Genomic DNA, 21,069 nt, shown 5'->3' with positions numbered 1-21,069 from the left:
GTGGGCAAAGCTGAACCCACCCCTTCCACCAGGACTCGCTGCTATTTTTTTTTAATGCAAAAGCCCCCCTCGGAGAGGTGGGGGGGGGGTGGTGGCCCGGCACCCCAGCTTTGACGTGCAGCCCTGGTGACTCAAGCCTGCGTCAGGGGCTGCGTGTCCCTTATTATTTTTTTTTTTTAATTTTTTTTTTCTTATTGCTTTTCCCTCTTCTTTTTTCGGAGCCGAGCGGAGTTACCTCCCCTCCGGCGAAGGGGAGCGGGGCCGGGCCGAGCCCTGCGCGCATCCGCCGAGCGCTGGCGGGGAGCGGGGCGGGGGGGGAAGGAAAGCGGCCGCCGGGCGCGCAGCCACCGGTACCGCGCAGCTTCTCCGCCGCGGGGTGCGGAGGCAGCGGCGGCGGCTGCTGCTGATGCCGCTTTCCCGGCGGCTGCCCGGTTCCGTGCGGCACCGGTAGCTGCCCCTCGGCCCCGCCGCCGCCCGGTCTCGTCCCCCCCCCGGCAGCGGGGCGGGGGGAACCTGGTCAATTTCTCCCGGGACCTGGTCAATTTCTCCCGCGAACGGGGCCGTTGCACCCTCCCCGGGAGCCGCCGCAGCGCCCAGGTAAGGCTGCTCCCCTCGCCCCCCCGCCCCGGGGTCCCGCTCCTGGGGGTCCCCCCCCCCCCCATCGGGTGCTGCCTGCTTTGTTTGCCCCCTCCCCACCGCTGCTGTCGGGGCCTTTTATTTTTTTTTGGGGGGGGGGGGGGGGGAAGGTGCTCAGGGCTAAACTGGGGGTGGGGGGGGGATGATGAGGGGGGAGACGGAAGTCTGGAGGCATCAGGCGTGGCCCTAAGGGTGGTGGCATCGAGGGTTGGGGGGGACCTTTAGAGACAGCAAATGGCTTAAGCCACCCCGGAGAGGCTGGGGGTAGCGTCGGGGGGGTGGCACTGGCTGCCCGGCTCGGCTTGGTGGGGGGCTTATCCCCTCCGAGCCGCTGCCTGGGGATGGGTAGAAACGCAGCTTCCAGGTTGACCTTGACAATAACATTGAGAGAGGAGAAAGCATTTGGCTGCATTGAATATTTCCTTCCTGGCCCCTGAAGTGTTGGGGGTTTATTCCCCTCCACCCCCTTTTTTTTTTTTTTAACGCTGCTCCCTGAATGTGGGTGGCTCGTTTTGAGGCAGAAAAAAAGGGGCTTGGGGTCCTGGTTTCATGCAATTCTCAATATTGGGTGTGGGGAATCCTTATTCCCCTCTGTGCATTTATTGCATCGCTGGATGTGCCCAAAGGTGCGTGTTTCGGGCTGGCACCTCGGCCAGGTGCAGATTTGTATCGCTCTGGGGACGGGGGGCTTAGACCGGCTGAGAAATCTGGCCCCAGCTCTTTGTAAAGGACCCAGAAGGTGAAATCCTTCTGCTTCTCGGATCGTGCCTTGTGTCTGGGGCACCTGAGGTTTGAATCCATCAGGAGCTGATGCAACTAATTCTGGTCTTGGTAGGAAAAAACCTGAAATGCCACGGCAGCCGAGCTATTCTCGGCAGGGCGTAGAGTTTCTTGCGAATATCTCTCTAGAGGTGTCGGGACTAGGTCAAGGAACGTGGATGGTGGTTTGACTGCAGCTCAGCTGCTTGGGAGGGAAATAAAATGTGGGTCTGAGCTGTCCTCTGGGATAAATTGAAGACGGCTCCTCTGAAATCAATAGGAATAAAAGGGTTTGGTTTAAATCTGGAGTGACTCCACTGCTACTCCAGGCTTGCTCAGGGCAGGGAATCTGGAGTTATATCAGAGCCAAGCCGGAGTCACGAGGATCAAATTTACCCTAGATCAGATGCTGACCTACGCACGGCCAGACGAAACCATTGCCCTGGGAGGAGAGGCTCTGATCTTAGCCCACCCGGGGTTGCTTTTGGACTGGTTTGTTTACAAACGTAGCAGCAGCTTCATGAATTACAATAGGGAAGAGCAGAGCTTGCGGCGGGATTTGGATGCTGCCCGCTTGCTGCCTTTTAGGATAAACCCGGACTGGTTTGGGGTTCAGTCACTAACCTGCAGCTGGAGTGGGTGAGTTAAGAGGGATCGCTGAGATCTCACTGGAAAAAGATCATCTGGTGAATCAAAGAGAGCCCTGAAGGAATCGTATGACGGTTGGCTTTGATGCGGTGTCACGCTATTGCAGCTGATGTATGTTTTCATGATACTAAATGAGGGACGAAAGGAGACCAAATTCGATGAATCAATGGGCTCATACACTTCGTGACAAACCCAAGTGCCAACGCTTCCCCTCCTCCGGTGCTGTTGTGTCTGTCTCATGGCCCATCAGCAAAACTGCCCTTTCCCAAGGTTTTTTGGCACCTAGTAAAGAAAAGAGTCGCTGTAATGTCACAACCTGCCATGGGGCATAAAAAACCCGAGCTGGGGGCGGTGGGAAATGCACCCACCTCTGGGGTGGAGCGGGTGGCGGTGGCTGGGGTAGCCCCACCTCTGCCTGCCTTTATAGGAGCTGGGGGTTATTTATAACATCTGGGCGCTTTTGCTGGCGAAAGCGACTTAGGTAGGTGTAAGACAGAAGCGGAGGCAGCTCTGATTCATCAGCGAATGTGAACCGCTCCTGTGTCATGATGCTAAAGCAGGCCTGAGCGTTTGCACGGGAAGGACACGGCGCAGAGCATCTCCAGCACCTCCGGCGGGGAAACGCCGGGTGCGTGCCGCTGCGCTGCTCTCAACCCCACGCCGGGGCCGGGAGCTTGGTTTCCAGTAAAGCTTCTTGTGGGTGCCCTTGTGCTCGGCACCCCGTGCTCTCCCATCTGCTCACGCCGTCCCTGTCCAAAGTTTGTGCCTCTCCGCACGCGGGTGTAAGGGAGGGAGCGCACCGGGCTGCAGCTCGGCTGCTGGGACTGAGTCACGGCGTGTCACCTCCGCAGGGCCCTGAGAACCTGGTGCTAATTAACGGGGATCGTTTAAAGAAGGGGAGAGAGGGAGCAGCCCTAATGAGCCCACATGGCAAAAACCTTCCCCATGGAGCAAGCCCCAGCAGTGAATAGATTTAAGATGGAGGCATCTTGGACTGGCCTTGGCTCATGGAAGGGTTTGCATGACAGAGGCTGCGGGAAGGTCCTTGGGGCAGGGCTGGGGGGACCAGAGCTGCAATGCTTCTGCGTTGGGCAAAAATCTCTTCTCAGGGCTTTGAAGTGGAGTTTGGATGCTGCTGGGAGGGTCCTGCCCTTGATTTCTTGCAGCTTGTAAGGGTGGGATACCTCCCGAAGGTGGGATACCTCCCGAAGGACCCGCTCTGCGAGGGCGATCCCGCTCCCATCGCAGAGGCGCTCCTGACGGCGGGGAGCAGCAGGTAGGGCCTGGAGCCGGTTTTCTCATGGTTTGGTCTCCAAGCTGGGATGTGCATCCAGGGCTCCTTCCCTTTGCCGCTTGGTTTTGCAGCGTACAGAGGGACGACGGGAAGGATGCTTGTTCCTTCCCTCTGCCTCTCCTTCCCGGGCTTTCCGTCTTCCTGGGTGACCTTGGATCCGTCCCTTCCCCTCCCTGCTTCGGTCTCCCCATCTGCACCAAACAGCCCGGCCCTGGGTGCAAGGTTTCCCTAGCCCCGTGCACGTCGGGGAGGATGGGGAGCTGCAAAGTGATGCTCGGGTCTCCCAGCCTGAACCCGAGAGCGGCCTTCCCCCTCCTGAAATCCCTCCGTGCCTCTGCCCCTTTGCTCTTCCCTCCCTTCCCGGCTCTGTGACCTTGATGGAGCGAGCCGGACCTTCCCGGGGCCGGGGAGCTGAATGCTCTGCCAGGAGCAGCTCTTTCCCCTCTCCTTAGGAGCTGCTGGGGGTTTGCCTGGAAGCTGAGTGCAACGGGGTCGCAGCTGAAGGAGGAGAGGTGGTGGGGTAGGGAGGGCCCAGCAGACAGTCCCCATGGTTTAAACCTTAATTTTGAATTCACCCAACCTCAGCCTGTGGTTTTTTTTCCTGCCTCAGTTTCCCCTTTATGGACCCAAACAGGGTGTAGGTATAGAATTTGGACACAGGAGAGGAGGAATCTCCCCCCGTGCCCGTCCTTCAGCCCCAGAGCGTGTTTGCTGCTGGTGGCTGCTCTCCTCGGAGGCTGCTGTAAATCCCCATCTCCTCCCCACCTGCGCGCCCAGGCCTGGCTGAAAGCTTTGCTGACACGTTTCCAGCCTGCTTTATTGCTCCCCAGCCGCCTTCCTGAGAAAGCAAGGACAGGCCGAGGCAGGGCACGCGGCTCGGAGCATCCCTCCCGCGCCGAACCACTCGTGATGCTGCTGGCAGGGCTGGGCCGGGGGACGCGGTGCCCTCGGCTCCTGGAGGTCTTCACTCATCCCACGTAGCAGCTTTTCCCCAGTGGGTGTTTCTGGCTCCAGCTGTGATCAGTGGGAGCCTCCGGGCAGGGATTAAACCCCCTGCGTGTAGCAACGCAGGACTTCTGAGTCTCTGTCCCTTCCCTGGGTGGGGTGAATCCAGCTTGTACCGTGGCAAACCCTTGCCACGCGCCTTCGACCCGCTGCAGCGGTGGCTCCTGAGCTGTCAGTGCAAAGGGATACGGCGGCTGAGGCCACCCCGTGTCACCTGGGCAGGGTGGGGGATTGTCACTTGGTGCGAGCAGGAGCCCCGGGCTCAGCCCGCGAGTCTGGTGCGGGGCTCAGGGGATGGTGGTTGCTTTGCACAGGGTCCTGCAAGGGGTGAGACGTGAAGGCACCCACTGGGGACCAGGAAAGTGGGAATCCCATTCAAGGAGATACCTAGGGACACCGAGCGGTGGGAGATGCAGGAGGTAAGTTATCCCCAGGGACAACCCAGCGATGCTTTCCCCAACGCCTCCCCTCGTAACGCCCCGCGGGATGTTGTTGGCCACTCTCAAGTGATCTCTAGAGACGCCGGCACCGACCCCAGTACAAACCGGTCCTTTCCCTGGTCCTGCTGTGGGAAAATCCACGGTCCCCCTCCACGCACCCACGTGGGAGGCATCAACACGAGTTTTACCTGGGAAAGGTGGTTGGTGCAAAGGCACCCCTGGTCTGGCAGCGCGAGGGAGGTTATTACAAGCCGTGGGCTCTGAAAGACCCTAATCTGTCTTCTAAAGAGAAAGAAAAAATGCACATTTAAGAAAATTAAGGTCATGAGTGCTAAGTAAACAAGCTGAATCTCCATCTGTCAGTGCCAAGGGTTTTCTATCTCTCTCCAGCCCTGAAAGCTCCTGGTTGTCAGCTGATCTGCCTCGTCTTTCTCACAGGGTAGTTATTATTTTTGGCAGATGAAATTTTGACTAAATTCCCTTTTCAATCAAAGAAATGGGTGGAAATAGCTTTCTCGGAAGGATTTGGACTGTGGTTTCCAATTTGAGGGGTGCAGACCTTGGGGCTGATGCACAATCCTGAGGAAATTAATAGGAAGGGCCCCGTCGACCCCACTGTTCCCTGGATCGGGTCCCTGTGCCACGTGGCTCGGTGGCTTTGCGCTGGTGCTGGCTGGGCTCATCTCACGCTACCGGCAGGGATGTGAACGGCAAAGGCTGGGTACGCTCATGGCACTGCTGGCAGGAATGGTCCCCTCTCCTTCAGGCCTGGATCTTCTCCAGGCAACACCACCATCGCCAGGCTGGGGCTGAGCCATCTGGGAGGCAGCAGGACCTCCCCAAGCAAGCCCTGGGGACACAGCGACGGAGCCATGCCGGGATCAAGATTGGGACCTCTACCATGGTTTTCCCCTGCGCTCGTTCAATGTGGGTGCATCTCCCATGGGGAAGAAGACTTGTACCTCTGCTCCTTCAGCCTCATCTCATCCTCTGGTGCTGTCTCGCCCCAATGCCTAGAAAGCTCTTGCCCCAACCCCAAGAGAGCAGCCAAAGATTAAAAGATCCCCTTTTGATGCCCAAATCCTTTGGGAATGTCGCTGTCTTGAGCATCCTCCAAGGAGCTGAGAGCCTCTGGGGCTTTGCAGGTGCTCGAAGAAACCTGCTCCTCAAGGACCGCTGTGTCCTGCTGCCTCTCAGCTCCTAAGGGTGACACTGGGGGGGACCTAAACTGAGGGGGGGGAGAGGTAGAGATCCAGAGAGATGCTGTGGGGTCTGTCCTGAGCCAGGCCAGCGCCATGGGGTCAACACCACCTTCCCTGGAGCTGGGCACCTCCCGGGCGTTGCTCCAAGGGGTTGAGCTGTCCCCGGAGAGCAGTTTGGGTGCCCTCGCCATGGGGCACTGAGCTCCGGGGGCTCGGCCAGCAGACCCTAGGTCTTCCAGGCTCTGTCCCTAATATACAGAGAGACTTCAGCCCCCGAGGCCGAGTCCTCCCGAAGGTCTGAGTCACCCTGGCTCAGAAGGAGCTGAAGCGGCTGCTGAGTAGACAGGGAGCAGCAAACGACTCGCGGGTGATTCAACCAGGTCTGCGCTAATCTGTACAGAGCCCGGTCCAAAATCGATGCAAATCCCCGTGATTTCCTGGCTGCTGGATGAGGCCCTTCCCTCCCCGCCCGTCCCCATCCCGGCTGAGGCTGCTCCAGCCCCGGGCAGCCACGTGCCGGTAATTGCCACGATCGAGCCATGAGCGGTTTACGTGAATGAACCCTTGTTAGGAAATTAAACATTGCTGGGCCAGGCTTGAAAGAATGATTCAAACGGCTTCTCCGGAGGAGCCGGATCCAGGAAAGATGTGGAGCCGACAGGGTTGCCTGGCAACGGATGCAGCCGACAGCCGAAAATAGCTTTTTTAATAGGAACAGGGCCTGGCAAACGGGGAACTTTCTTCAGGGGTGAAAAACCAGCGAGGTGAGGGGAGGGAGGGTGAGGTTTCCTGCTGCCGACGCTTTGCTTCCCTCCCGGGTCGGGACCTCGGCGCGATGGGTGGGGACGGGCTTTGGTGCCCGGGCTGAACCCGCCGCTCTGGAAAGGTTTGGGATTGTGGGCTTTGCTTGGGTGACAAAGATGGATGTTTGTCCAAAGGAAAGAGGAGCTGGGGATGGCTCTGGAATAACGTGAGAGAGTTTTCCTTCTGCTCGCCTAGGGGGGACAGCGGGAGGTCCATCCCGCGTCGCCCATCCTGTATCGTCTGTTCTGGTAGAGACCGGCCACCCGCACCGAGGCTTGGCTGCCCCAAGGGCTGCGCTGGTGTTTGTGCAGCCTCGCCTGTAAGCTGCCACCTGGGTCTTGTACGAGCTTCGAACCGAAGGAGAAAGCCTCCAGGGCGAGGGAGAGACGACGCTGCGCCAGGCTGGGGTGGGACAGACCCTCGGGCATGGCACCGTCGCTCTTCCAGGGGTTGGTGACCAGGCTGGTGTCCCCTGGGAAGCAGGGATGGAGAAAAGAAGCAAGCGTGGCCCTTTGGGAGAGTCATTTTGGCAAGATGTGGGGTTTCTTGTGGGTTTTCCGTGCCTTCTCCCCAGCTGGTAAAACTCCACGGTCCCAGCTGGGACGGGAGCTGTCAGTTCAACCCCAGTTCTCCCAGTATGGCAAGGAGGGACACGGTGCTTTCCCGAGCTGGGGAGCCCCAGCCCAGCAGAGTGGATTTCCCTGATGCCCCCAAGCTTTTCGAGGTGGGGGGAGCACTGCAGGGCTGAGCCGGGTTGTGGGCACCCCCGAAAAGCCTCCGTGCAGGATTGCTCTCGCAGCTGGAGGAGTCCCTGGTGCGAACACGCAGCCGCCTGTTTGCAAACGCGACCCGCCATGCATACCCACTCATCGCCGTGCCGGCGGTGAACCCACGCTCCCTTCCACGGGTCCAAAATTACCCTGCCTGCACCCATCCCGGCCCCGCACCCGTGGGATCTGGCGCCATTGGCGTTGGGAATGAGGCAGCGGGGGCAAACTGGTGTAACTGGTGTAACCACACGGATGCCGTGGGACTGGTGTGGCTCTCCCCGGCCAAGCTGGCCCACGATGAAGGCTGGCAAGGTGGAGGGGACGGGATGATTGATGGCTTTGCCTCGGCTGCCGCTGTTTTGCAGCCGTTATCTGTTGTAAAGCCGCCTGGGAAGATTTAGCTGCAGGCTCCCAGGCTTTTAAGTCACTCCTGATGATGTCCAGGGATGGAGAGATAGCCCGGGCGTTTGTCACTGTCCCCCCAGCGCTTCTGAGCCGTTGTGGGGCTGAGCCCGGGCTCTGCTGAGGGGCCGGGAGCGGGGCAGGGAGGGCAGAGCCCTGGCTGGCGCTGGACGTGGTTCCAGTGCTGCTGGCCTGGGAAGAGGGTGGTTAGAGGATAAAAGAGGGGTCACGGCGATGCGACCAGCTCCATCGCTTGTCGCTGTCCCCTGCAGCCCAGGGAAATTCCCTCCTGTGGGTCACAGGAAGGTTTTCTCCATGAATGTTGAACCAGGGGGTTGCTCCTGGTCCATCATTCATGGAGAAGGGGGCCCTTAGCATCCCCCAGCCCAGAGGGAGGTCCCCCAGGCATGGGGTGACGCAGACCCTTCTCCCCCTTGGCGCTGCCGCTCCCACCGGCACCGGGACACCCTTGGGGTAAGGCAAAGCTCACTCATCCTCTGTTGGCCCCTTCCCCACCCAGGTTCTGCTGATGAAGAGGAGGTGAGGCCTGAGCTGTAGCTCACACGAGTGCCGTTCCCTGTGGGACACTCGTCTTCTCCCCTCGCCCCATCCCGCCCCCCGGGGCCGCGCGGAGCCGTCCCGATGCCGAAGAACAGCAAGGTGACGCAGCGGGAGCACAGCAGCGAGCATGTCACCGAGTCGGTGGCCGACTTGCTGGCCCACGAAGAGCCCGTGGACTACAAACGCAGTGTCCTCAACATGACGGGGGAGACCTGGGACAAGCAGAAGGATGGAGAGGAGGAGCTGGATGCGGAGAACCGGCCAGCGTGGAACAGCAAGCTGCAGTACATCCTGGCGCAGATCGGCTACTCCGTGGGGCTGGGCAACGTCTGGCGCTTCCCCTACCTTTGCCAGAAGAACGGAGGAGGTGAGAGATGGGGCAGGGACGGGCTCAGCCCTTGGGAAAGGGGGTATGGCCCAATCCTGCCTCGCGGCACGTCGGCGGGGGGATCCCGGGGCAGGACGGGGGTTATTTGGGCTGTGAAGGAGGGAAGGGGCAGCCAGGAGCTGCTCGCCGCTGTGCGTGCATCGGTGCAGAGATGCAGAACCTCCAGGACAGCCTCTTCCTAAAGGGTCTCCGCCTGCCTGCTCCGAAGTCAAGGCAAATCCCAGGCCAGGAGCCAGGATTTCTCGCTGCAGCCCCCAATTCCTGCTGGGGCAATTTGGAAACTGGCGGGGGGGGGGGGGAAGGAGAGCCCTTCCACTTCCCTAGGTCCTGAAGCCGTGTTGTGTAGGCTCCAGCCCCTTCCCAAATCCTTGTCTCAACCAGCCCATCCTCCCATCCCACCCCATGCCCCCTCCTTGGGCTTCCAGGAGGAAGGCTTCCTCTCCCGGAGGGCCGGGTCTCTTCCGGCTGTGCTGAGACCCGACACCCTTCATGACACTGATGAGAGGGCGAGTTACTCATCATGAATCCGAACGCAGCCCTCGAGGCCTCTCCTCCGCAGCACTGACCTTGGCGGCGATGGGGAGCAGCCCCTGCCGAGCGGCACTGAACAAAGCCAGGATCAGCCCAGCTTTCCCCTCTCCTCTGCCCTCCCTTGCTCCCGGCGCTGCATCATTCGGCATGCCCCCGGCCCCGGAGCTGGCACGCCTGCAGCGCGCTCAATAATTAAAACATCTCTGGTGTCATCTTCACAATGAGTCATTCTCCCAAATGAAGACCTGTGCAGTCAGCACTTCCCACCCCGGGGCTGCTCGCACCCCCGTCGCCTTCCCTTCCCGCCTGGCACGGAGCACGCCGCCGCCGGCTCCTGCATCCCAGCATCTCCCCGGCCGCTGGCACGCTTAGCTCCCGGTGCCCTAGTTTGGGTCCAGGCGAGGCTCGGTTTCGGTGCAGCAGGGCTTTGCGCGGTGCGTTCGCCGCGGTGCGAAGCCGATGGGGGGGGGGCCTCGGCGTGGTCTTGGGTCGCAGGAAGCGTCCGCAGGCGTCGCGGGGCTCAAACGCCTGCGTTAGCTGCGCTGCACGTGCCGGTGCGCGTGCGCATCGGATGCAGCGGAGAGGGTTGTCTGCCTGGCCCGGAGGAGGTCGGGGGCAGAGCCTGGGGTAAATTCAGGGCTGGGATAGATCGTTATGGCCCTGCTGGCTTCATTACGCAGCTCTCCGCATCTGGCCTCTGACTTCCAAGCAGGTTTTCCCGATTAAATGAGATTGGGAACCAGCTGAGACCCACAGGCTGTAGATGCAGAGTCCCGCTTCTCTGTAAGCACTTAACCCAGCCGTGCCTCAGTTTCCCCGCTGGCACAGCAGTCGATAACTAACTGCAATTAGTGCAACGAATGAAAATTTCTGAGCTTATGCTGAGGTCTCTGCTGTCCTGTAAGTTTGTGGGGCTTTAGCCTCGGCTGTCTCAGGTGCTGGGTAACAGGAGGAGCCACTTGTGTTCGCAGGCTGGGATTCATCCTGGTGTATTCCCTAGCAAATCCAGGGCTGAATTTGCTGTCTGTATGTGGGGAGCATTAAGCAAGTGCTTTTAGACAAAAGGCCAGATGGGATGTGAAGCGGGGACGGGGAATTGAACCTACGACAGCCCCGAGACCCGCTGCGGCAGAGGAGATGGGCGTGCTGGGTTTGAAGCCGGCGGCTCGGCCCCATCCTGCGGTGGGACACGGCGGCACTGAGCCAGGCAGGGACCGGGACACGCAGCTGGTTTTAGGAGCTCCTTGCTGTTGTATAACATCTTCCTGCAGCAGCTCTCAAAAAAGGCTTTACAAGCTGCCCCAACCATTGCTCCCATTTTACAGATGGGGAAACTGAGGCACGGAGCTGGGGACTGGCTTGAGCAGCAGATTTCTGAGCTTTCCTGCACTTTTTCTTTTGGCCAAGTGGCGTCATCTCCCCTGTCCCATGGGGCAGACACCGATTTTCTGCCTTTTCTTCCCACCATGTTTAACCCTCTTGGCCCCCGGCTGGGGTTCCCACCGGGCTCTGAGGCCGGTGCCAGACAGACGGATGTGGGAGCTGGGGAGCGATGGGCGGACTGCTTCTGGGCGTGCGGAGCAGCCCCGGGATGTGGTGGCAGCTGCTGCTTTCTCTCCTGCTCCCCAAGCGGGTGTCTGCGGCGGAGAATGGCTGCGTGCTGGTAGCAAGATGGGCTGGAGCCAAATTTCCAGGACTCGGTGTGCCGGGAGCCGGCGCGGGCTGGCAGCGCTGCCCGTCGCGCTTCCACACCGGTGCTGCCGAGCATGGTGATGCATGGGCATGAGCTGGTGCCCATCTTTCCAGAGATCGCAGGGAGAAAATCTCCAATATTGGACAAATTTGCATCTGAATCTGTCCATCTGTCTCATCTCCGTCCGTCCGCAGGTTGAGATGTGGATGCCCAGGATGGGATGCAGAGATGGGATGCTCGTAGTCCTTCCCGAATTACGCCGGGCTCCGGCTCTGCCCTGCTCTCTGCCTCTCCTTTCATCCTCCTAATCACCCTGGGCCACTGCATCTTGATTTATCTCCCCACCTGCGTTTCTAACACATCAATCCCCAGCCCGCTGCCGGGGCGCTCGGCTCGTGACACTATTGCGGGCTGAACCGCTTTGCAGCGCTGCCGCTCGGAGCAGCGTCAGCTGCCGCAGGTCCTGCCTGGGCCCGGGGGGTGGTGGCTGTCACCGGGGCGTAAATCCAGCTGGGAATTTGCCCAAAGCAACCGGGCTCCGGTGTGTGCCTTTGGATCGCCTGCCGCCCCGCGGGAGCGAGCCACATGCTCCCGAGCCCGTTCCTCAGCCCTTGGCAGGAGGTTGGAGTAATTCATCAGCCGGGCGCTGCAGCGTGAGTCATCGCATCCTTTACGGTCATTTGGTTATGCTTCAGGAACTGCTAATTTCTCTTCGGCCTCCTCAATTAGGCAGAGATTAACCGAGTTTCTAATTTGAGCCGTTTCTACCCCTACCTCAGGACCTTGCTCCGTGCCAGGCGGCACGCGGTGCGGTGGCTGCTGCTGCCGGGGACGCGGGGTGTCCGTGGGGGTGCGTGTCAGCGCAGGGGGCTCGGCTGTGCCCGGACACGCGTGTGCAGGCAGGACCTGGGTGAACAGGAGGGCTCCTGCGAACGTGTGCGTGTCCCCACGGGTCGGCTTACAGAGGTGTCCCCTTGCATGTAGGGTGACGTCCCGTACGGACGCGGCGAGCCTTTAGGTGTGTTGGGGTCTATCCCATGGGTACCCGCACTGGCAGGGGATGTTGCACCCTTCCCTTCCACGCGTGCGTGCGTGCTCCTCTCCGTGACTGTCTTCTCTGCTGCCCAAGCACTGATCTGCATTCCCAGATCCATTGCAAACGAACCGATGGACCAGGCAGAGCCTGTCCCAGCTCTGCCCTGCCTGTCCATCCCTGTCCGTCCGTCCTTGGCTGCGCGACAGCAGGCAGAGAGGGGTCCACGGTGAGCTTTCTCTCCTCTGCCAGGTGCCTACCTGGTCCCATACCTGGTCCTGCTCATCATCATTGGGCTCCCCCTCTTCTTCCTGGAGCTGGCAGTGGGGCAGAGGATCCGCCGGGGAAGCATCGGCGTCTGGAATTACATCTGTCCTCGCCTGGGGGGCATCGGCTACGCCAGCTGCCTCGTGAGTGCACCCATGGGTCCCCTCAGACCCCCCCCCCGGGGTCTGTGGGACAGCTTTGCAAGCTGTGAAGGGGGGGGGGGGGGCGGTGGCCTGGAAGCAAACCTCGAAGTGCCCCGTGCGGAGGTTTGAGAGGTCAAGGGGAGTTTTTCCAGCTCCACCTGTGGGTTTAGGGCTGGGTGGGAATGGGCCCATCCCCTGACCCCTGCTCCCCCCCCGGGTCCCTGCCCAGCCGGAGGTGTGTCGGGGACAGTGTCACTGCCCTGTGATTTAATACCATGTCCTCCTTCCTCCCCCCAGGTCTGTTTTTTTGTCGGTCTCTATTACAACGTCATCATCGGCTGGAGCATCTTTTACTTCTTTAAGTCCTTCCAGTACCCTCTTCCCTGGAGCGAGTGCCCCATTGTGAAAAACGGCTCCGTGGCCAGTAAGGGACGGCTGCTGGCACGGGGGGGGCTCGGCCGGGAGGGAACAGTTCCCAGGGAAGGGGGGCTGTGGGACACTGGGGACCCCCAACATCTGTAGCTACCACAGGTTGGGGACACCAAAGGTTGAGGTGTCTGCTGGGGCACTGGGTCCTCTCCGGTCCAGCTGCCTTGATCACGTGGAGATGTTTCCCTTGGGTTGGACGAGTCTCTCCCCTGCTCTCCCCTTGGGGTCTGTCCCCAATGATGGGATTTGATGCCAGTTTGGGGATCTGGAGCTTGGGTCTCCAGGCTGCCTTGGTGCTCGGGGCCAGGATCTGACCCAGGACCACGAAGGGAGGCAGCGAGAGCCAGGCAGGGCTCACCTGGCTGCTCCATCAGCGCCCAACTGAGACACTGATGGAGCTAATGGTGTTTAATAGCGTCTGAGCATCTCCTTGGGACACTCTGGGAGGTTTTATAGCAAATGCAAATGTCTCTCCCTGTATTTAACATCTTATTTTCACCTGACAATGGCTTTATGCCCTGTCTCTTCTTTTTCCTGCTAAAAATGAGCCCCATTAATTCCTGTCCCTTAGTTTCCAGGAGTGCCTGCCTTCCCTGGCTGGCTCCGGCAGGTCTTTGACATTAATTGACGTTCATCCCCTAAGAGACGGTGGGTGCCTCTCCCCCAGCCCCCTCACGCTTTCCTGCCTCTGCTCGGTTGCAGCTGTGGAGACCGAATGCGAGAGGAGCTCGGCCACCACCTACTTCTGGTACCGGGAGGCCCTGGACATCTCCAACTCCATCTCGGAGAGCGGAGGGCTCAACTGGAAGATGACCCTGTGTCTGCTGGTGGCCTGGAGCCTTGTTGGCTTGGCCATGATCAAAGGCATCCAGTCCTCGGGGAAGGTGGGTGTCGGTGGCCACCTGAGCCTGGCTGGGGTCTGTCCTTGAGGCAGAAACCTCCTGCCTGGACCATGCTCTCCTGCCCTGATCTGGGGTGGCTGGAGGATGCCGTGTCCCCTGGCGGATGCTCACACCCACTCCAGAGTTGGGGCCATCTCTGGGAGGATCCAGAATAAGACCACAAGAGGGTGTAGGGAAGAGGTTTAGTCCAGCTGACACCTGCAGCGATGGCCCAGGGCTCAGCCACATCAGGTTAGCCAAATCACCTGCCCGACCCCTCCATTCGGGGGCTGTCAACCGTCCGATCGCCTGATGCACACCGTCCCGATGGGTGCTCGTAGGATACAGAAATGAGACCTGAGCTCCCCTTCACGGGGGGAGCACTGAGACTCTGCGCGGGAGAAGCAGGGCAGGGAGGAAGGGAAAGCTTTGGGAGAGGGATGCCGTTAGCTTGCAGAGGCTGCTGACGCTTCAGGCGAGGCTGTGTAAGCAGTGGGGTCAGATGCAGAAGGCCATGGTATCCTGGGACACCTGAACATCCCTGTCTCCAGATGCGCTCTGCAAAACATGTGGTGTGTTAGCAGGTAGCAGAGGGCGATGAGACCCCTGCCCACCCGAGAGCAGGGAGCGAGCTGCAGGAGCAGGGCCATGGCAGCAGGTCTCCTCTGCCCGGGATGAAGCCCCATCTGCTGATCGGGGCACTGGAAGCACGCCCTGTGCCAGGAACCAGCTGGGGCTGCCTGCAGCCCTTGGCAGATGCTGGGGAAGGGGATGGGGTGGGGGTGCAGAGCTGTCCGTCCCTCGGGCTCCCCCGGGCACCAGCAGTTTGTGTTTCAGGGATTTTCTGAGCCAACACCAGCATCCTCGCATTCAGCGGCCCCACCAGATTTTCTCTCTTAAGTCTGTCCAAGCACTTTGCAAATCCACCTGAGCTCCAGCACTGGTAGCATCCTGCACCGCCTGAGGAGCAGAGCTCGTTTTGGGGAGGGTAACCCTCCCTTCTCACCCCTGTTGAGCTGTCCTTGGGTTGGGTGGGGAGGCGGCCGAGCTCAGCGGGCAGTAGGCGCGATTGTGCCCGTGTTGCATCCCTCTTGCCCTAGGTGATGTACTTCAGCTCGCTCTTCCCCTACGTGGTGCTGGTTTGCTTCTTGGTGCGGGGACTTCTGCTGCGCGGGGCGGTGGATGGGATCATGCACATGTTCACACCCAAGGTAAGAGTCTCCAAGCCCAGCAGACTCCAAGCAGGTTCTCCTCCCGGCTGGTCACACCCCATTTTCCCGGATGTTCCCCACTCCAAAACCCAGAGTACCAACCCCAAACTACCTCGGAGATCCCGATATATCACCACATGGTGCCAGCAGCACCCTAAATATGGGGTATGGCCAGGACAGCCGAGAGCCTCGCAGACTCACCACCCTGGAGCTGCTTTGAGCCTTAGCATCGCTCCCGTCACCTTTAGGTGCCCAGGCGCCAGGGTGGGGACGTGGGCGTGCCCGAGGCGATGTATTTAAAAACGTCATGGGAAGATGCTGGCTGGTGGTATGCATCCATTAATTAACCAGCTACTTAATTAATTAAGCAGAGACGTAGATGAATCAGCTCAGCCGACGAGGCTTTTAAAAGATATTAATTATGATCTCTTGATGAATTATTCTCAGAGGCCTCCAGCCTGCGGCTCTGGCTCGCAGGAGAGGCGGGATGTGGTTGGGGAAACAGGAGGTTAAACAAACCCACCAGCCAAGACGTTTGATTTCAAGTGCTCCAGGCGCTCCGGAGGCAGGAGATGGCCGGGGGAGGATGGAGAACCATTGCTGGGCGGCGTGTGGCCCCCTTGGGTGGGGGGACGGGGATGCCAGACCCCCAGGGCAGCTGGATGGTCCACTGGGAAGCTGTAGGGCTTTGCACTGGGAGATTGGGCACCCAGCTTGGGCTCTGGGGCAGATGGAGCACCCAGAGACATGGTCAGGTCAATTCTTCACCTGCCCTTCTCCATGCCTCAGTATTCCCCTCTGTGGGAAGGAGAAAAAGGACCTATGAGTGCTGGGTAATGCAAGACCTGATTGTGGCAGACCAAAGCATGCCCGTGGCTGCTCCAAAACCAGCCCAGGCTGCAGGCACAGCAGCCTTTTAATTTAGCTCTGGCTCCACCGGGATGAGTTGTGGGGCCACCAAACCACCTAACTTCTGTCTCCCCTCCAAGCTGGACAAGATGCTAGACCCCCAGGTGTGGCGGGAGGCAGCTACGCAGGTTTTCTTCGCCTTGGGCTTGGGCTTCGGAGGAGTCATCGCCTTCTCCAGCTACAACAAGCAGGACAACAACTGCCACTTTGATGCCACACTCGTCTCCTTCATCAACTTCTTCACGTCTGTCCTGGCCACTCTGGTTGTGTTTGCTGTGCTGGGCTTCAAGGCCAACATCATGAATGAGAAATGTGTGGTGGAGTAAGATTTGTTTTCTCTCTGTTTGGGGTGGGCAGGTCTTTGCTACTGCTGGTTGTGGTGGGTCTAGAGGCAATAGAGTAAGTGCTCTGGAGCTGGGTGATACTGTGTTTTGGTGGACCCAGGTTCCTGATGGTCAAGACCTGGATCTCCTGAGATGTCCCACTGTAGTTGAGTGAGTTGGGTATTCAGCTCCTCCAACCTAAAATCCAGCCCTAAGATGGGCTCTTAGTCTGCAAATTGAGGGTAAATCCAACGTGTCTAGTCACATCACCCGGGTTTCCCCCAGTTTTCACTCATCGTAGGGTCCACTTGTCTGCAAGGTTAAGGGAGCTGCTGTGCTGTACCCTAGAAGCAGCTGGAGGAAGGTGGATTTGTGCACCTAGTGTTATCTTTAGACAGTGAGCTGCTTCCATAAAAATCCAGGCTGTGCAGTGTGGAGTCCCAGAGCAGGACGTAAACCTGAGAAGGAAGCGCAGAGAGCCCATTCCCTGGTGGGCCCCCATCTGCATCCTCTGTCATGTGGCCTAATAAAATGTTTACTTACACCTTGGGAAATTGCAAAGAGGTCCTCTGACTGAGACCTGGGTAACGCGACGCAGGGAGGTTCATCGTGCCGGGGACAAAGGGCTTGCATGGTCAGGCCCTGTCCTCCACGCTGGGAGGAAGGGGACAACTCTGGGTGACCAGGCTCTGCTCTCCCTTAGGAACGCTGAGAAGATCTTGGGCTACCTGAACACCAACGTGCTGAGCCATGACCTCATCCCACCCCACGTGAACTTCTCCCACCTCACCGCCAAAGACTACAATGAGATGTACAGGGTGATCATGACAGTGAAAGAGGGGCACTTCAAAGAACTGGGCTTGGATGCCTGCCTGTTGGAGGACGAACTCGACAAGGTACCTGGTGGCACTCCTAGTAGGACCGGGAGGTCACCTACCCCATTGCCTCTCCCTGGTAGGAGCTGCTCTACTTGTGTCGCTCCTGGCACATGGATCTGGAAAAACTATTTTTAGAGACCCTCCAGGGATGGGGATTCCCTGTCCCTGTGGTCTTCCCCAGCACACAGTGGTCCTTCCTGGGGTGGGGGAAAGGTCTGCCCGTGGCAAGTCTAGCAGGGTCGTCACCGCTTCCAGGCTAGGGTACCAGACTGGATTTTTCTTTCCTTGAAGAGTAGTTCAGTGAGAGAGACCCGAGGCATGCAGGGGCTGGCAGGCTGTGTCCCTGATATGTTTCTTCTCATCTTTTGGTCCTCTCTCCCCATGAACAGTCGGTGCAAGGAACTGGCCTGGCCTTCATTGCCTTCACAGAAGCCATGACCCACTTCCCAGCCTCACCGTTTTGGTCCGTCATGTTCTTCCTGATGCTGATAAACCTGGGCTTGGGGAGCATGATCGGGACCATGTCAGGCATCACTACGCCCATCATCGACACCTTCAAGGTGCGGAAGGAAGTGTTCACAGGTGAGGTCTTTTCTCCTGCAACCTCCTGGGGAAGGGGTGGAGGGTCCCCATTGCCCTGGGCAGTCACTCCAGAAGGGTGTGGACATAGTGGACATGTACTGGGCCCTGCTAATGCAGGGAATGGACCTTGTGGTGGAGGCTTTGCTTCCCCTTGGGATGCTCTGCTGACCGTGCCCCTTTGCTCCCCGCAGTTGGTTGCTGCATCTTCGCCTTCGTGGTGGGACTGATCTTTGTGCAGCGCTCTGGAAATTACTTTGTCACCATGTTTGACGATTATTCAGCCACGCTGCCGCTCACAGTCGTGGTCATCCTGGAGAACATCGCTGTGGCCTGGATTTACGGCACCAAGAAGTAAGGCATTTGTACAACAAAAAGAATAACTGCGCTGTAACTCCTGGCTAAAAAACCCCTTCCTTCCAGCTCTTTGTCCTATGACTTTTTCCCCAGGAGGCCAGCTCCGATGGAGCAAATGCCCCAGGGGCAGCTACCTTATAGAGGCAGGAACTCGGTTCACCTTGATCCTCTTGCCCTGTCCTAGGTGTAACCCAGCCCCAGGAGCTGGTCCTTCTAGTGGGTATCTACTGTTGGTTGTGGTGCTCTGTCACTTGTGATTACCCTTTTGTATGAGGTTTCCAGGTCCTTCTGGAAGGAGACCTTGTTCCCCCCAGTGCCTGTTCTTGTCGTTGATAAGTTGGCCAGGGCAAAGGATGCTCTGGTTAATGCTCAAATGACCTTTTCCTTAGGAGGTTCCCAACCAGTCCTACAGGCTTGAGGGACACTGAGATGCTTGCCTGGATCAGCTGGGTTCTTCTTCAGGCTCTACCTTGAGCATAATTTACAACGGGGGTTCCTGGGAGGGTGTTTCTCACTTGAAGGTGGGGAACGGCATGGTTCTATCTCTTCTTCTCGGCAGGTTCATGCAGGAGCTGACGGAAATGCTGGGTTTCCGGCCCTATCAGTTCTACTACTACACCTGGAAGTACGTCTCTCCCATCTGCATGGCTGTGCTCATGACCGCCAGCATCATCCAGCTGGGAGTCAGCCCCCCGGGCTACAGTGCATGGATCAGAGAGGAGGTGAGCACAGCTCCCTTCCCCGCGGCCACCTCCACCCCAGGGCCCGGCTGAGCTGGGGGCAGCTGAGAGCTGCAGCCCACCCTGCTCAGCCCCTGAGGATGAAGTCTGGCAGGAGGCAGCTGGAATTGCCTAGCACTTAGGAGACGTTGTACCTGGTGTGCATCGCCTTTGCTGTAACAGCCCCTTGACACTAATATCTGTCTCTTCCAGGCTGCAGAAAAGTTCCTTTTCTACCCAACCTGGGCCATGGCTATCCTCATCTCTCTGATCATCCTGGCGTCCCTCCCTCTGCCTCTGGTCTTCATCCTTCGGCAGTTCCACCTCGTGTCAGATGGCTCCAACGCCCTCTCTGTCACCTACAAGAAGGGCCGGATGATGAAGGACATCTCCAATTTGGAAGACAATGATGAGACCCGCTTCATCCTGAGCAAAGTGCCCAGCGAGACCCCATCCCCCATGCCCACGCACCGTTCCTACCTGGGTCCCGGGAGCAACTCCCCCATGGAAATGAGCAGTGCCCCCAACGGACGATACGGGAGTGGGTACCTACTGGCCAGCACCCCTGAATCCGAACTGTGATGGCTGCCTGCCGACCACCCCCACCGGGAGAGGAGGTCACTGGGGAGTGGATCCTGGCTGTCCAGGCAACAGGAAAATTAATTAATAAGGAAGATGAAGAAGAAACCCCTCTAAAAATCGTAACCAAAAGCAGCCATTTCTAAGATGACATCGGGAAGAAGGGATTGCGGGAGGGGCAGGACTCCTCCGACAACCTTCGGCTGAAAGGCAGGATCCCCCGGGCTTGCCTTCGGGGAAGGGAGGAGGAACAAGAGACGCTGCAGTATCTTTCCGAGAGTTGCTCTCACGCAGCTCAAATCTGAAGCAAAGAATCTCTCTTTTCTAAGCAGCTGATGGTTGGAAAAAGGACCTGGCGTCAGGTGGAAAGCCAACCACGCTTCCTCCTGTGACCCAGCGCTCTTCCCTCCCCGTCTGTTGTCCTTTAGCCGGGAGGAGTCATGGCCTTATTCCAACGAGCACAATTAACCATCGATGTTCATAGCACAAAAAGGTGCTGCTGTTGTCACCGTTGTTGTTGTTGTATCTCCTGTAGGTTTTTATAGCTGTGGACACACCCAAATAACCCCCAGATTTTGACCAGGGTTGGCAGGGAGCAGCGTGGGGCTGGCTGAGACGTTGCAATGTGTGAGACGGTGGATGGTGGATCCTTGGTATCTGTTTTGTTACCACCAGCATGGAGACAGCATCTGTAGGTGGTTCTGAGACACGGAGATGTCACGTCCGTGGGATGAAGTGGTCAGCATGCTCCGTGGTTAGGCAGTTGTCGTGCTGAGTGGCAGAAGGACCTCTGAAGTGAGGGTGATTTGGATGTGTGAGCGTGTGTGGGGTCTGGATAGGGTTACCGTGATGGGGGTCAGGAGTGCTCTCCGGGAATTACTCCTGACATGTGGGATGCTCCACTGAACCAAAATCCCTGGCCTGGTGATCGTCTCCTCTTGCCACTCTCTTTAGACGTCCCAGAGGGACAAGCAGAGAAGCTGTGGGGCATCCAGTCCTACCACCGTTCTGGTTTAGCTCTCAGGAAACCACCCCCTGACTTACCTCCCTTGCACCCACCAGCTGAGGTGAGCTGGGCAGTGACTCTCTCTGGACATAGGTCCTCATTTCTCATAGCTTCGAGCCAGGGGGTCTGCAAGGCCTCCCATTGCATCTCCATGGGCTCACCAGCCTTTGGATGGGGGTAACCAGCTCTTGGGGACAGCTGGGGTCTGCTGAGCAGCAGCAGTGCCAGGTCCCAGTGTCCCTGCTAGCCCTTGATCCAGGCTGGTGAGCCCTTGTTAGAGCCCAGGGGCCTCTATCGTGCCCAACCATGTTATCTGTGGACCAGATTAATGTGACCTTATGTTGTTTCTCCCCATGCTATCCAGGAAAGGTTGGGATCTCCCAGCTCAGAGTCTCTCTCCCTGGGACTGAAGGTTGTTTCCCTGAATCCTACATGTAGCTGAGCATTTCTGTCAAGGGTATCAGTATCACGTGGCATCTTCCTCCTTTCCCCATGGGGACAAGGGTGCAGCAGCCTGCTTGCAGCCTCTTTCCCTCTCAGCACGTTGCTACGGCCTCCAGAAGCCAAGGGAGCTCCTCATCCTTGGTTCTGCTGGGCTTAGATCATGCATGATGGTATTTCA

The 21,069-nt window shown here is 58.7% G+C and overlaps 1 protein-coding gene across 2 annotated transcripts; it reads left to right on the top strand.

Moving 5' to 3' along the window:
- The first annotated feature begins 319 nt into the window (after nucleotides 1-319).
- Nucleotides 320-19,951, top strand: SLC6A17 (solute carrier family 6 member 17). Of its 2 annotated transcripts, none has more exons than XM_075521465.1 (12): nucleotides 320-597; nucleotides 8,481-8,888; nucleotides 12,419-12,576; nucleotides 12,874-13,000; nucleotides 13,708-13,889; nucleotides 14,987-15,097; nucleotides 16,087-16,328; nucleotides 17,033-17,225; nucleotides 17,597-17,789; nucleotides 17,981-18,140; nucleotides 18,703-18,865; nucleotides 19,076-19,951. In XM_075521465.1, exons 2-12 carry the CDS (start codon nucleotides 8,603-8,605, stop codon nucleotides 19,442-19,444), a joined length of 2,184 nt encoding a protein of 727 aa, XP_075377580.1. In that variant the 5' UTR covers nucleotides 320-597; nucleotides 8,481-8,602; the 3' UTR covers nucleotides 19,445-19,951. The 2 variants fall into 2 exon arrangements, with proteins under 2 accessions (XP_075377580.1, XP_075377581.1); XM_075521466.1 differs by lacking the exon at nucleotides 320-597 and adding an exon at nucleotides 7,738-7,824.
- The last annotated feature ends 1,118 nt before the right edge of the window (nucleotides 19,952-21,069 follow it).

The sequence above is a fragment of the Mycteria americana genome, chromosome 20 (assembly GCF_035582795.1).
Source record: "Mycteria americana isolate JAX WOST 10 ecotype Jacksonville Zoo and Gardens chromosome 20, USCA_MyAme_1.0, whole genome shotgun sequence".
In the NCBI taxonomy this organism is placed as follows: Eukaryota; Metazoa; Chordata; class Aves; order Ciconiiformes; family Ciconiidae; genus Mycteria; species Mycteria americana.
The sequence above is the reverse complement of the archived record's forward strand: the minus strand, read 5'-3'. Positions and strand labels throughout refer to the sequence as shown.